This window comes from Symphalangus syndactylus, chromosome 11 (genome assembly GCF_028878055.3).
Source record: "Symphalangus syndactylus isolate Jambi chromosome 11, NHGRI_mSymSyn1-v2.1_pri, whole genome shotgun sequence".
In the NCBI taxonomy this organism is placed as follows: Eukaryota; Metazoa; Chordata; class Mammalia; order Primates; family Hylobatidae; genus Symphalangus; species Symphalangus syndactylus.
Window position 1 is genome coordinate 20,284,180 of NC_072433.2, and position 15,354 is coordinate 20,299,533.

The 15,354-nt window shown below is 42.1% G+C and overlaps 1 protein-coding gene across 10 annotated transcripts in view; it reads right to left on the reverse strand.

Moving 5' to 3' along the window:
- HYDIN (HYDIN axonemal central pair apparatus protein) overlaps positions 1-15,354 on the reverse strand; it is a 491,920-nt gene that overhangs the window by 151,378 nt on the left and 325,188 nt on the right. For 9 of the 10 annotated variants that reach the window (XM_055298612.2, XM_063611543.1, XM_055298611.2 and 6 more), the window contains 8 exons: positions 14,028-14,205; positions 11,585-11,712; positions 7,814-7,947; positions 7,211-7,347; positions 6,850-6,977; positions 6,506-6,697; positions 6,020-6,169; positions 3,203-3,442 (listed from right to left, as the gene is read on the reverse strand). In XM_055298612.2, the coding sequence (XP_055154587.2) occupies positions 3,203-3,442; positions 6,020-6,169; positions 6,506-6,697; positions 6,850-6,977; positions 7,211-7,347; positions 7,814-7,947; positions 11,585-11,712; positions 14,028-14,205 (1,287 nt within the window). Of the gene's footprint in view, positions 1-3,202; positions 3,443-6,019; positions 6,170-6,505; positions 6,698-6,849; positions 6,978-7,210; positions 7,348-7,813; positions 7,948-11,584; positions 11,713-13,445; positions 13,526-14,027; positions 14,206-15,354 lie in introns of those variants that run through there. The other variant, XM_063611550.1, reaches the window with a different exon arrangement.

Genomic DNA, 15,354 nt, shown 5'->3' on the forward strand with positions numbered 1-15,354 from the left:
AGGCTCAACCGAACTCCCACCTCAGCCTCTCGAGTAGCTGGAACTATAGGTGTGTGCCACCATGTCCAGCTAAATTATTTTGTATTTTTTTTTTTTTTTTTGAGCCAGAGTCTCACTCTGTCGCCCAGGCTGGAGTGCAGTGGCGTGATCACAGCTCACTGCAACCCCCGCCTCCCGGGTTCATGCCATTCCCCCGCCTCAGCCTCCCAAGTAGCTGGGACTACAGGTGCCTTCCACTACACCTGGCTAATTTTTTTTTGTATTTTTAGTAGAGACGGGGTTTCACCGTGTTAGCCAGGATGGTCTTGATCTCCTGACCTTGTGATCCACCTGCCTCGGCCTCCCAAAGTATTTTGTATTTTTTTTGTAGAGATAGAATTTTGCTATGTTGCCCAGGCTGGGCTCAAACTCCTGAGCTCAACCAGTCCTCCTTCCTTGGCCTCCCAAAATGCTAGGATTACAGGCGTGTACAATGGTGCCTGGCTAAATGTATATTTTATAAGATAAATTGATGAGTAAGTTTATATCCATGATTTTCAAGAGAAGGCAGAAACAAATGTATCATCGAAGAATTTAGATAAAATCCTATAATCTTAAATTGGAATTTGAAACATCATTATGTGTTATGATTTTTTTCCCCCCTTAAAAATCACATTTCCTAATTCTATTTACTAAAAAGACCTAGAAAGTCACAATCCAGTGGTCCAGACTGTGATCTCTAAATGCTATTTCATACTAAAAGGAACAAAGGCTCCTTGGAGAAATGATTGACTCTAGGTCTGGGCAGGAAATGAACCTGTTAAGTCTGAGACATCTTAGGAGTGTCCTCCCTGACAGTGGGTGACAAGACTTCACCTCCCCCCAAATCTGTCAGTAAATCCCACATAGGGAACCTGGACTTCCACGTCCATCTGGTGGTAAAGAAATGCCCTTCCTCCCCTCTGCTGGGGTAGTGTCAGCTGAGGTCTAGTGGAGAGTCAGAACTTTTGTCATTACCCAGTGGTCCTGGATAGTACGGCTACCCCTCTACTTTTCCATGCAGTCAGTGGAGGCCGTGTGGAGAGCAGTAACAAGGTACTCCTGCCCCTCCCACCCAGGAAGGTATCAATGGAGGCCTTGCGGAGAGCCAGAAATACCACTCCTGCCCAGCAGTAATGAAGAGCTCCTCTTACTGTTTGTCAAAGAAGGCCAAGGAGGGAACCTAGACTATTACCTGCATCTTGCAATAAGAAGGCAGTGCCCCTTTCTCCTTGCCCAAGTCGTTTCAGAAAAGGCCAGTTAAAACAAAATTTAAATAGGGTCCAGAGTCTCATAACATAATACCAAAAACGCCCAGGTTTTAACTAAAAATCCTTCATCATAGTAACAACCAGGAAAATTTCAGCTTGAATGATAAAAGAAAATGAATAGATATCAACTTCAAGGTAATAGTGATATTATTTATCTTTCAAAGATTCTAAAGCAGCCATCATTGTAATGCTTTAGTGAACAATTATGAACATACTTGAAGCAAATAAAAAAAAGAAGGTCTTAACAAAGAAACACAAGATATAAAAAAGAACCAAATGAAAATTTTAGAACGTAAAAATACAGTTACCAAAATAAAAACTCAATATATGGGCAGAATGAAATGGATGGAGAAGAGAATCAGTGAACTTGAAGATAAAATAATAGAAATTACTTACTCTGGATAACAGAGAAAATAGACTTAAAAAAAAGAAAAGAGCCTCAAAGAACTGTAAAACCGTAACAAAACAAAATATGAGTGTCATTTGAGCCCTGGAAGGAGAGTAGAAAGAGCATGAGGCTGAAAAAGGTACTCGAATAATGCCTGAAAAATTTCCAAATTGGAAAGAAGATAAAGATCAACAGATTCAAGAAACTCAGCAAATCCCAAACTGAATAAACCAAAAGAAATTTATGCCAAGACACGTTATAGTCAAACTTCTGTAAACTAAGACACAGAAAAATTCCTGAAGGCAGTGAGAGAGAAATGAAATCTTCCCTACAGAGGAAAAAAAAATAATTCAAATGACATCGGATTTCTCATTAGACCATGGAGGCCAGAAGAAAGTGGCATATATTCCAAGGGATGAAAGAACTGTCACCTCAGAATTCTATATCCAGTGAACAAATCCTTCAAGGATGAGGGGGGATGTCAAGGCATTCTCAGATGAAGGAAAACTAAGAAATTTCTATCAGCAGCATACCCTAACAACAGAGCTAAAGGTAGCTCTCTAAACAGAAAATTAATAATAAAAGAAGAAATCTTGGCATATCAGAAAGGAAGAAAGAACAGAGAGTAAAAAGAGAGACAAATATAATACATTTTCCCTTTCCTCTGGGGTCTTCAAATGTATGTTTGATAGTTGAAACAATAATTATAGTGCTAGCTAATGTAAGAAAAATATTTAAGACAGTTATATTAAAAATTGGAAGGCTGAAGGGAGTTAAATGGAAGAAAGTTTTCTAAATTACACTAGAACTGGTAAAATGTCAATAACAGTGATTGACATTTAATCATTGACAGTCAATGATTATAATGTTATGTACAGATAACATAATACCTACAGCAATAACTAAAGGAGCTATACAAAGAGATACACCCAAAAAACACTCTGGGTAAATAAAAATTGAATTTTAAATAATGTTGAAGCAACTGACAGGAAAGTAGAAAAAAGTAAACAAAAAATTCCTGAAACCAAAAAAATTCCAAAAAACAAAACATGCAATGGCAGACATAAGTCCTGAAATAGTAATAATTACACTAAATGTAAACTAAATATATCAACTAAAGTCTAAATATATCAACTAAGGTCTAAATATATCAACTAAAATCAGAGACTGGCAGAGCATATTTTTTAAAATGACCCAATTACATGCTGTCTACAAGTAACTCAACTTCAAATACAATGATATTGGGAAGTTGCTACATACGGTTCTTCACTGTTTGCATTTTAACCATGAACATGCATTAGCTTTTCAATTAGTTGCTTAAAATGTCTAGGATTCTACTCAGGTCAAGGGAAGTGGGTCAGAAAAGCCTACAGGGAAGTAATCACTAAATTGACAAGGAAGAATTCAGGGGGGAAAAGATGGGAAAGGCCAGGAGGATGTTATTGCATGCAGAGAAAAGAGCATGAGTACATAGCAGGGTCCAGCACGTGTAGAAAAACAGAGCTTGGCTTTGGCCTCTACTCACCTTTTCTTCTATGAGATACTGCTGATCAAATTCTAAGGAATAAAACTCAATGGGGAAGTTGCAGGGATTCTTCACTATCACCTCGGCCTTGTCTCCAGGTGCACAAAGTAGCAGTGGCCCCAGATCCAGGACTGAAGGACTAAATTCCAGGCGTGGCTCTAGACCTTGCCCACGTGCCAGCAGAGTAAGCTTTTGAGCACTCTGGGCAATCTGAAACACCAGGGTTTGGCTGTAGAATTTCTGGAAAACATAAAAACAAAACAAACATCTGAATTTATTTCCATCACGTCATGTAAAACAAAACACCGCTGAGGGGAAAAAACTTACTATTTAGATTAAGAGAGAAAACTTATTATAAAATTGCATAGGAGTAATTTATATTACCAAATTAACATAAGTACTGGGTATTTAGCATGCCAGGCATCGTACCAAGTGCTAGATATCAAATAAATTCTGGGTATCTAGCATTCTAGCACTTGTATCAAGTGCTTCATCATTTGTAGCAAGCCCTCTGAGTGTCACTGTCACATCCCTTCGATCTTCCAGTGTGCTCAGGCTTCCATCTGCCACTGTCTGCACCTCTGGGCCTGAAGGTTCTCATTTCATGGACCCTGCTGCCCATGGGCAGGGGAGGTCAGGGCAGAAATGCCAGGGAAATGATACCATCTGGAATTAGTTATCAAGCAATGACTCTGGGGATTTATGGTAAAAAAACCCCAGCTCCCTTGCTCCTGAGGAGTGATGATTCTGAAGTGCGTACTTTGTGTATTTTCCCAGAGTTTGGCAGAATGCCAGAGCTGGGGCATTCAGTTCATCAGATACAATTACAACCAGATACTGGTTAATAGTGATATCATAACCACTCACATGTTTTCTCAAAATGGTACCCAAATCTACATTCCATCCCATAGTTCCTAGTCTGATTTCACTGGGGAACCTATCAAACATGCAGATCCTCAGATTCCATCCCTAGAAATCCTGACTCTGTAGGGGCAGAGTAAGGCTGGGATTCAGCATTTTTAACCAGATGCCTAGGTTATTCTGGTATAGCTGGACTCGTGGCTTTGTTTGAGTGGAAATTATGCAAATCACAATTTGAAGACCTCCTATCTTAGCTTGAAGGGGAAAAAACAAATGGATGGAATGTATACAGACATACACACAGAAATATCTATTTCTGGACACAATAAGGTAAATTATTGGCTAAGAAGGGTTTCTCTATAGTTATGGGCTTAGTACCTTATGATTCAAACTTCTATATTTTAATCGCTGCTTATGGAAATCTTTCTAAAACATTTCCTTCATTGTCTTGAACATGTTATGATGCCTAAGAATTGTTGGTGTGGATGTCATTGATTTTGTGGCGCTGCTGATGTTGATGATGATGCAGATATATGGATTGTATGGGCTGCAGGGCTAACCAATTCCTTGTATACAGCTAATAAATTTCTCTCTTAATTGGTGGAAACATTTTATTAACTTTGACCAATTCCAACTCAACATTCATGAAACTGCTTGAACAAATCTATTTTTTTTTTTACTATATTTCCCTCATTAAGTAATGGAAAAAAATCCACAATCCTGAGTAAACCCTTTGAAAATTTTAAGACTCTTTAAGAATGACAAACACATTACTAATTTTCTTTTAAATGGACTGGGAAGATTTTGATAATGATAAAAACATGGGTTTTATTTTAGAATGAGATAGGAAGTCGTTTGCTTTTTCTCTTTCTCACTGAAGGTGCTTAAGCATTTCCTCAAAGTGATTACAAGGAAAGTGGGAGTTAACCATAGCTCTTCTATAAAACACAGATCAATTTTTCTTTTAAAATAACAGAATAGAGAAAAATATATTTCCCAAGTGCCTCAGGCTTTGAATAAAAGTCTTTACAGTGCAACCTCTTGAGATTCTCTCTGGTTCGAGGATTTTATTAATTTTACTGTGTTCCTGGTCAGAAGTAGCTTTGAGTTGATTATGTTCACAAAATAAACATTTATGAGGCTCCAGGAGGCCATCTACTGGGACGCACTTTTCACGACTACTGATGATAATAGTTAATAGTTATTGAGAGACTTACTTACATAGAGCAGCATGCTGTGTACTTTATTCAATACTGTGAATTTAATCTTCAAAATGACCTTAGGAGGTAGTCACTACAGGTTGACAACAAGTTATCTGAAACCCAAGGGCCAGATACTTTCAAATTCAGATTTTTAAAATAGTAAACACAGTGCATATACCCTATGTTACCTAATACCCTCAGCAGGGTCTGGGGCAGGTCCCCTGTAATCAAACACATTAACAGTTGTTGGCAAGGCTTGACTCTGAAAACTAAGTGGTACAAATAAAGGTTGAATGGTGTCATGTCAGTTTAGACGAGATTTTTCTGCCAAATGAGTTTTAGTGTGAAGCTTATGAAATCTCAAACCCCCCACCCTCAGTTTTGGATCTTACTGGGTTTCAGAATTTCAATAAGGACTTTTGATATGCAACATTACTATTTTTTCTTTTATCTATGGGTGAACTGAGACTGAATGAGGCTAAGTAATTTCCTCAAAGACACAAAGCATGTAAGTGTGCAGAGGCAGAAGGCTACTAACCCAGGCCTTCTGATAAAAACTGATGTGTTAGTCTGACGATTCCAGACCGCCAGGCCACACAGCTCCTATGTGAACCAGAAGTGCTTGAGATGCCATATTCAGAAAAGCAAGGCGCAGGCTACTGAAAGCCTTTGAGACCCAAACAAGCATGGACTTTGAGTAAAGCTCAAAGAGGTCCAGAGAATCTAAATGAAGCCACGTTTCTTTAAAGCTCACCTCTTCTTTTGGCATGAATTTCACTTGCACATTGGACTTCTCACCAGGATCCAAGACTCCAGAAATGGGCTGGATTTCGAAGATCCGTGTCTTTGGCTTTAATTCAGCACGTAGTTTCTGTCTTAAGTACTTCGGCATGTGTTTCTCCAGCTGGTTTATAAATATTAGACAATTAGATCATCTTCTATGGAAAATGAGTTCATGCACCTTCCACTCACACAACCCACATTTCCTGAGTACCTCTCGGGTATCGGGGAATGTGTAGATACCAGAGGTACAAAGATGAATAAGACATTCCGCCCAACAGCATGGCCTGATAGGACCTCAAGTGCTGGGCTAAGGGCCCAGGTTTTATTCAGAAGGCAATGGTTGCCACTGAAAGTCTTTGAGCAGGAGATTGAAATGATGAGCGCCAAGACCTAGAGTTATAAATCTGGCTGAAATGGAGATGGAGAAAGGAGGACCAATGGGCCACAGCTCATTTACCTTGTCAACAGGCTTTTGGCTCTGGACGAACCATTCACAAGGGACTTGGAGATGATTGGAGAGCTGAATAGTTTCCACTAGGCACTGTCCACACTGAATTGTGGCAAAGTCCACTTTTCCATGAGAGAGAGTCATGGTTGGAATGGTCACCTTGGCTTGGAGACAGATGTGAACTGTTGGCCCTCCAACCACCTAGAGAGGGTATAAACTGCAGTTATCATGTGGCATGGTGTTGGAGAAAGGAAGAATCATGGCTCTGACATAATAACTGGATTATCCCAGGGGCCATCAGCAAGCAGAGCTGGAAACCTGCAGGGCCGGGTGGGCCCAGTGGTGCATTGTACCTTGATGGGCAGAATGACTTCTTTGCTTCCAACAGGAAGATTGGCCCCCTGTGGGTCAAATCTCACTTCAAATATTTCCGTTTCACAATGAGGCAGATTCTTTACACGATCTAGCTCAGTACTGAATCCTGGACCAAGACAAAAAAAAATTTCTTAGTGGGAAAGAGAAACAGCAAACAAGAGCTGCTCTAGAGAAAGCCCCCACTGGGTCAGAATGACTGCTCAAAGGATCACTGAATAGCCCAAGAATCCTTTTAGCTGATCCCAGAGGCACAAATGCTGCTCCAGGAGGACAGTACTGATGAGTTCCTTGCGAGAAATGACCAAGCGTAATAGGAAAGGGTTTCCCCAGCCTGGGTACCTGTCTCATGAAGGACACGCTTGTCTGCGTGGAATGACACTGGAAAGCGACTGTTGTTGATGATCTTGATGATGTGGGTTCGGACTTCGCCAAGGATGACGTAGCCAAAGTCCAGGATGTACTCTGGCAGCTGGACTCTGAAATGGTTAATAGACCTTACCAGTCACTTTCAAACCTGGAAGGCTACTTTTCCAAAACTGAGACAGTCTGATTTTTTTTTTCTACCTCCTGTGCACAATTTTATTCTCCAGAGTGGAGAACAACCAATGGCTACCCAAACGGAGACTAGAAACAACGTTAACTCCCCCAGAGATTCACACCACTGTTTTGGCCATTATTCTCAGAACATGTTCAGCGTGGGCCCTTATGGATCTGAAGCGGAGCCTGTCCATTAGACATAGCTGTAATGTTCTCACTCTAAGAGGCAGAAACCTGCCTGGTTGGCTTGATGCTAGGGGATGGCGGATAAATGAGGAGAGTGGATTTCATTGCGAGATGATCAGCCAGTGTTTCAGGGAGTGTGCTGCACGAGGCAGCACTGCTTGCTCTGCTACACTCTGAAACAAGCACAGCACAGAAGGGTGGTCACTGGAAACCACTCACTTGGCCAGTTTGTGGCGACTCCGATGGCTGAAGCAGGTGTCATCCATAGGATCAGGAGTGGTTGTTTTCTGATGTTCTAGGACATAGCTTTGGACTATAAGTCTTTCTACCTCCATCTGGAGATGAGCACTTACCTGAAGCAAGAGAGAAGAGCAAGTTAGCAAATTCTTTAGGAACATGCATTCTCAACAGGGACAATATCACCCCTAAAGAGGCAAAAATTAGTTCTTGGAGGGTGGTGGAAAATATCTTAAATATTACAATGGTTTGTGGCCTCCAAAGAGCCACAGAACATAAACAGATACACAGTATGTTTAAAGCATCACATTTTTCCTGGGAAGGGCGTGGGGAGGGCAAGCAAATTGGTATATCCACACCATGGAATACTCAGCAGTAAAAGGGAATGAATTATTGAGGTGTGCAACTTGAATGGATTAGAAGGGCATTATGTGGAATGAAAAAAGCCAATCTCAAAAGGCAATGTGCTGTATGATTCCATTTATACAACATTCTTGAAATAACAAAAGGCTCAAGATGGAGAACAGATGGGTGGCTGCCAGAGGTAAGGGACAGGGAGAGAGGGGTGGGTGTGGTTATAACCTGGGCACATGTAAGGCCAAACACAAATGGAAAATGAGGCTTAGTTCTCCTTGTTGAAAATAAGGGAAGAGACTTCTCTTCCTCCCCTTATTTAGTTTAGAACATTTGTAATTTTAAGTTCTTTGAAATGTTATCTCTTTGAAATGTAGATAAATCTTTTTAAAAGTGAAATAAGCCTCTTGCCAGCTTTAGGACCCAGAAATGTCTTTCTCAAGGACCTGGGAACCATCTCTTTGACATGTAATCAACAAGAAAGGTGAAGTCCCTACTCCCAGTTTCTGTGAGAGGATGGGAGCCTAGCTTCCATGGGGCCCTGACAGAAAGACAAGTTTGTTTTTCCTTTGGATAAAGTCAATTAGCTAACACAGTTGGTCACCTCAATTACCATGTCGATTTAGGATAAACTATGTGTGACAAATGATGGTGTCAAGTCCTCTTACTTGAGACTAGCTATTTTTTACTCTGAGAACATGAATGAAATGGCTTGGATCTGGTTGGCTATATAGGAGGGGCAGACTTCCTTCTGTCTTTGTAATCTCCCAGCAGATTGCCTGTGATGGGCATCACATTCTGGTTTAATGCTTATTCAATAATAAAATTGTTTTCTTTCTCTTCTACCTTTGTGGATAGATTTTCTGGGTTGGAAGGAGATTTTGTTTTTAATTTTATTTCCCTAAGAAGCATGAGGAATCCTGGTAGTAATGGAATAGTTATGGATCTTAATTGCGGTGGTGGGTTCACAAATCTACATGCGATAAAATTGCACAGAACTACACCACACACATACAAACATGCATGTAAAAGTGGTGAAATCCGAATAAGCTCTGTGGCTTGTACCAATGTCAATTTCATGGATTTGATGTTGTACTATAGTTATACGAGATGTTACTGCTGGGAAAACCCTTTTTTTTTTCAATTCCCTGTAAATATATAATTATTTCAAAATAAAAAGTTAAAAAGTATATGTCAAACTATTCAAGGAGATTCCATTTTGTATATAATAAATACAAATATTTCATGGGGAGTATTAGGAAAAAAGGTCTAAAATGGATTTTTAGGGAGTGATAATGGAAAAGGTTGAGAAATACTGTTTGAAAAAGGCTAATCCTTAAGTCTAGGGCCCAGTAGGGAAGGTTAATGTGTGCCATGGCCCACAGTGAGGCACAGGAGGTGAGAGTGGAAGTGTGACAAATTGGGAGAGGAACAGCGCCTGCTGACAGCCTTCCCAGTTGTCTGGATTCTAGAGTAGCAAAGCCAACTCTGTGCTTGGCTCCTGAGCCACGAGTGGTCCACCCTGCGCTATCCAAGGGAACCAGCTTGGCTCTGCACGTACCATCATATTCACAGAAACCCCACCCCACTGCTCTCCTAGGCTTTGATAAGGTGCAGCCTGGGAACCCGATAAGCAGGTGGAGACACATCATTGCTTCCAGTGGGCAGCCTGGGGCTGGCAGGAGAAGGCAGAGGCTAAGGGCACCATCTTAGCAGCTGGGCAGGCCTGGTTTCAAATCCTAGCTCTGTGCTTGCCTTGGGACACGCACTTCACCTCTGTAAAACTAAAATTTAGATGACAGTGGCACCATTCTCCCCCTACCCTCATTGTGGGAGGATTTAACAAGGTAACAGTGCACGTTAACAGTGTGGCACAGGCTTAGTATAAGAGTCCAATAAATGGTAACTGATGTTATTAATTATGATCATCTTTGGTGCTAAGGTTCACTTTTAGCATCTTGTACTTAAATCAGGCTTCTGCAAAACAGATAATCGCCGGTGGGCTTTGGTGCTCCCAGTCTCTCCCATGACACCTTTCTCCCCCACATTACAGCCCCCTCTTAACCAACCTAAGGGCTCTCTAGCCACATATATGATTCTTTTTTAGAACAATATTCTTATGCACATTTGCATTTGGAAAGAAGACCACAGGGGGATGGCAGCTGTCATGGTCAGGAATAGACTGTTAAAACAGGACTTTCAGGGGTGATGAGGGAGGACATACTGGGATTTTTGTCTTCCTATCCCAGCCTTTATTTACAAGCTGAGAAGCTCTCTTCTCCAGAGACCCTCGCTTGGTTCCCACCTCTGTGGCACCACATGCTCCTGACTTTTCCAGAATCTTTTGGCCACCCCTCTCCCCTACTCAGATGCTGGGGTATTTTGGGGCTGCATTCTGAATCTGCCTTTTTTCCTGCTCACTAGACACACTTCCTAGGGAATCTCCCCATTTCCTGTGATTGCAATGATCATCTGATGACTCTCAAGTCACTTCCTCCAACCTCTCTCTCTCCCCGAGGTGCCCAGTGGTGCCTCCAGTTCCCTACTGGCTGCTCCACGCAGATGAATCTCACATTCGGTAGCCATTGAAAGTAGCTGAACTCCTTTCCTTTCCCTCCCCTCCCACCAAGACCTCGCTTCTCCTCCTGAGTTGCCTGTCTCAGTCCCCCTCCTTACCTTGTCATCCAAGCAAGACTTAGAGGTCCCCTCCATTCCATGCCCATATCCAATCAATCCCTAAGTCTTGACCCTTCCACTTCTGGAATATTCCTTGAACCCACCCAGTTCGCCCTGTCTCCACTGTCATCACCTTGCTTACAGCACCACCATCTCTCACCTAGAATTACTCCAACAGCTTAAAAAAATTGTAGAGTTGGAGTTTCACCATGTTGCCCAGGCTGGTCTCAAATTCCTGGCCTCAGGCCATCCTTGGCTTCTCAAAGTACTGGGATTATAGGAATGGGCCACTGCACCTGGCCCTCCATCAGCTTCTAAAAAAAACTGATCTCTCGAATCTACTCTCATCATCCCCAAGTTCCTGTCCCCTCAGAGCTCCACATGGCAGCCAGAGGGATCTCTTAAAGATGCGAAGTCGATTGGGCCACACCTCTCATTGCCCTCAGGATGAAGTCCAAAAACCTTAATAGGTCAGCCATCTGATAACTCACCTCCTGGGCTCATCTTGCCTTTCCTAGCTTCCTGCTTCTTTGCTTTATCTCTGTCTTTCTCCTTTCTGTACCTCAGAGACCATGTCCTTGCCCCTGGGCTTCTGCACGCAGTGCCCTTCTGCACACGCACCCCACACACTCTGCACACAGCGCCCTCTGCACACAACTCCTGTGCACTCTGCATGCACTGCCCTTCTGCACAGGCATCCCGCGCAGGCTGGAGCTGTCTTACCTCAGCAGGCTCGTCCTCTGGCACTTCCTCAGTTATTATGTCAAAGTGATCGAGCGTTTCACATTTGTTATACTCTTTGTCTGTGTTTTTCCTGGCTTGATTCAAGAACGTTTCATACTTTTCATTTGCTGTACCAGGGTGGGGAGTGGGGGTTGGAAGAAGAGCAGAATCAGGAAGGTCAGAAAAATATGAATGATGTCGCAAACACAGACTCTCAGCTCCTGGTAAGGTGGGAAGGGAAGTGGACTTTTGGATACTTGTCTGCCCTGATTTCCCTGCTTCAGAGGGTGAGGTGATTTGAGAGTTGAATTTGTATCAGAGACCTCACTGAGTTCAACGAGATTATGCTTTAGTGAAGGACTGGCTGGTTCTCCAGAACTTGAAGGCAGTAACACTCGAAGCCACTCGTAGGGTGACCCACTTGATCCTGGCTTGCTTGGGGCTTTCTTGGTTCTAGCACTTAAACCCCTACACCCTGGAGCTCTCCCAGTGCTGGACAAACCCAGACAGCTGGTCATCCTTTAAGTCATTTTTTATGTTTATTAAATCTCAATTAACAAAAGATATGTTTGGGTCAAGTTGCTTTAATTGACACTAATTATGCCACATTATCCTGAATCAGGGAGGGTAGGTAATCGGTGGAGAGATTCCCACCCAAATTTACCACTATGCCAGTGCAAATTCAAATACTTTGAAAGGCAAGGTAGGAAAGTCATTTAAAATGCCTACTATAGGCCAGGTGTGGTGGCTCGCGCCTGTAATCCTAGCACTTTGGGAGGCTGAGGGCGGGCAGATTGCCTGAGCTCAGGAGTTCAAGACTAGCCTGGGCAACATGACAAAACCCCGTCTCTACAAAAGATTAGCTGGGCATGGTGGTGCGTGGCTGTAATCCCAGCTACTGGGGAGCCTGAGGCATGAGAATCGCTTGAGCCCTGGAGGTGGAGGTTGCAGTGAGCTGAGATCCCACATTGAACTCCAGCCTGGGTGACAGAGCAAGACTCTGTATCAAAAAAAAAAAAAAAAAAAAAGCCTATTATAAAACAATAGGAAATGCTGTGAGTGTAGTGAACTGGAGAACAGAAGACCCGACTGATGGTGTTCAAATTTAAATTATTTTAAAGCCCTTACTGGCCAAACCATGTCTACTGCCCTGATGAGGCCAGCTGGTTGCCCAGTTTCAACCGTATGGCAAAGGTTTTCCTTCCTGAAAATTCTACGTGGAGCTGGAATAACCCTCATCTGGCTGGAACTCTAGATACGAGAGTGTAACATGGTCTTAGCGTTAGTGACATTTATTGCCAGGCATTGTGGCTCAACACCTGTAATCTTAGTGCTCTGGCAGGCTGAGATGGGAGGATCACTTGAGACCAGGAATGCAAGACTAGCCTAGGTAACAAAGTGAGATCCTATCTTAAAAAAAAAAATTAAAAAATTAGCCAGGCATGGCAGTGCATGCACACCTGCAGTCCCAGCTACTCAGGAGGCTGAGGCGGGAGGATCCCTTGAGCCTAAGAGTTAAGATTACAGTGAGGTCTGATTGCATCACTGTATTTCAGCCTGGGTAACAGAGCGAGACCTTTTTAAAATAGAGACGGGGTCTTGCCTACATATATATATATATGCAAGTTTTCAGGGAGCAGACAATTAGAATTCAGTGGATGATTACGAACAGGAGAGTTAGTGACTTGAGGGAATGGGGTAACAAGAAAGGCTGGGTGGGAGGACTTAGTCTGAAGCTTTTTAGGGAAAGTAGATTTCAAGGAGCTTGAAGAGAGATTCATAAAGAGTGAGAGGTTTCCCTGATCCATCGTCCTGTACCTGACATCAGGAAGAAAGAGCCAGAGACAGTCTATGGCTAAACGGGCTGCTCAGCTGAGGTTCAGAATCTGCCAAGACAGAAATATTCTGGTACAAAAGGATAGTCCTGGGGGCCAGATGTAACTGGAAAATGTAAGTGGGAAGACAATTATTCAAGTCTAATTTAGCCTTCACCCTGTGTAATGCCAAAATAAGGGCTCAGAATCTGTGTCTGCCTTTCTTTGCAGTTTATACTTTGAGAATTCTACTCCTGGAAGCTCATTGGCTCTTACCTTCCCAGTGGCATCTAGGAGAATGTCACAGGGAAAGGACAGCTCGGGAAAAGACTGGGGCTGGAAGGAAAGTGCACCGGAGGAGGAAAAGCTTTTGGAGGTAAATTTCCTGATCCCTCTGTCCGTAATTCAATAATGGCCAAATTGGCCAGGGTTCTTCATTTGGGGCTGCCATGGACTATTTCTTGTCTCAGTAAACTCAGGTCACCAATTTGGCAATTGCAGAATAACATGGAAGAGAACCACAGGGGATTTCCAAGCAAATAAAGTAAGTAGCCAGCAACCTTCCAATAAGCAAAGCTAAAATGCTTGTTTTGTCCCCAGTGGGGAACTACTCCAGTGTGAAGTAGTACCTGTGAGGTTCCTGGGGAGATCAAGGCAGATTTGGGGAAAGATTCCCTCTCCGCTCAGAGTGATATTTTCTGGGTCCAGGTGGGCGATCTGTATCTGGCAACTCCTCTTAAAGACCTCAGGTACCCCAGGTAGGTAGTAAACTTTTAATACCTGCTCTTGATGTGAACTGATAAAGCCCTACACGGTAGAAAGACCAGAAAAGGGAAAACGAATGTGCTACAGGTTCAACTCATTAAATTACTTAAAACAACAACAATGACAAAGTAAACCTAAAAAAAGAAGGAAAGCAGTAAGAGATTTAATGAAATAGAGCGCAAAGAAACAGAAGAGGTTCATAAATCCACAAACTGGTTCTTTGAAAAAAGACGAATAAAATACACAAAACTGGCAAGACTGATTAAGAAGATAAGGAGAAAAGTCACCAAAAACGTAAAAAGAAAAATGGTTCGGCCGGGCGCGGTGGCTCACGCCTGTAATCCCAGCACTTTGGGAGGCTAAGGCGGGTGGATCATGAGGTCAGGAGATCGAGACTATCCTGGCTAACATGGTGAAACCCTGTCTCTGCTTAAAATACAAAAAATTAGCTGGGTGTGGTGGTGGTCACCTGTAGTCCCAGCTACTCGGGAGGTTGAGGCAGGAGAATGGCATGAACCTGGGAGGTGGAGCTTGCAGTGAGCTGAGATCATGCCACTGCACTCTAGCCTGGGTGACAGAGCGAGACTCCATCTCAAAAAAAAAAAAGAAAAATAAAGAAAAATCGTTCATAAATATATAGTAAAATAGTACATAAATCATATACAATTATGAAAAAACTTTATGTCAATATATTAAAACATTTTTGTGAAATTAACAATTTCCTAGAAAAATATGAATAACAAAACTCAAAAACCTTGGAGTGATCTGTATCCTATATAGAAGCTGAAAAATGAAGACAATTACCCTGACAAATGAATATATGGCATTGGAAGCAAGTTCTGCCACTCCTCCAAAAACAGATAATCACTTCAGTTTATGAGCCATTCAGGAAACAGAAGAGGGACAAATGCCCATTTATTTATTCTGATATCCAAACTGATCAAATGCAGCATGAAGAAGGAAATTTATGAACCAACGATCACTTAACAAAGGTGCAAAAATCGTAAGTAAAATGTTAGCTAAGTGAATCCAGCCATATATATATATATATATATATATATATATATATATATATATTTAAATGCAGATGGTAGCATACACAGTGTTTTTCATCTTCCTTTTCTTTTCATTTTACCTAACAATATATTTTACAATTAATTCAATATTAGTACATCTAGAGCTGTTCCTTCC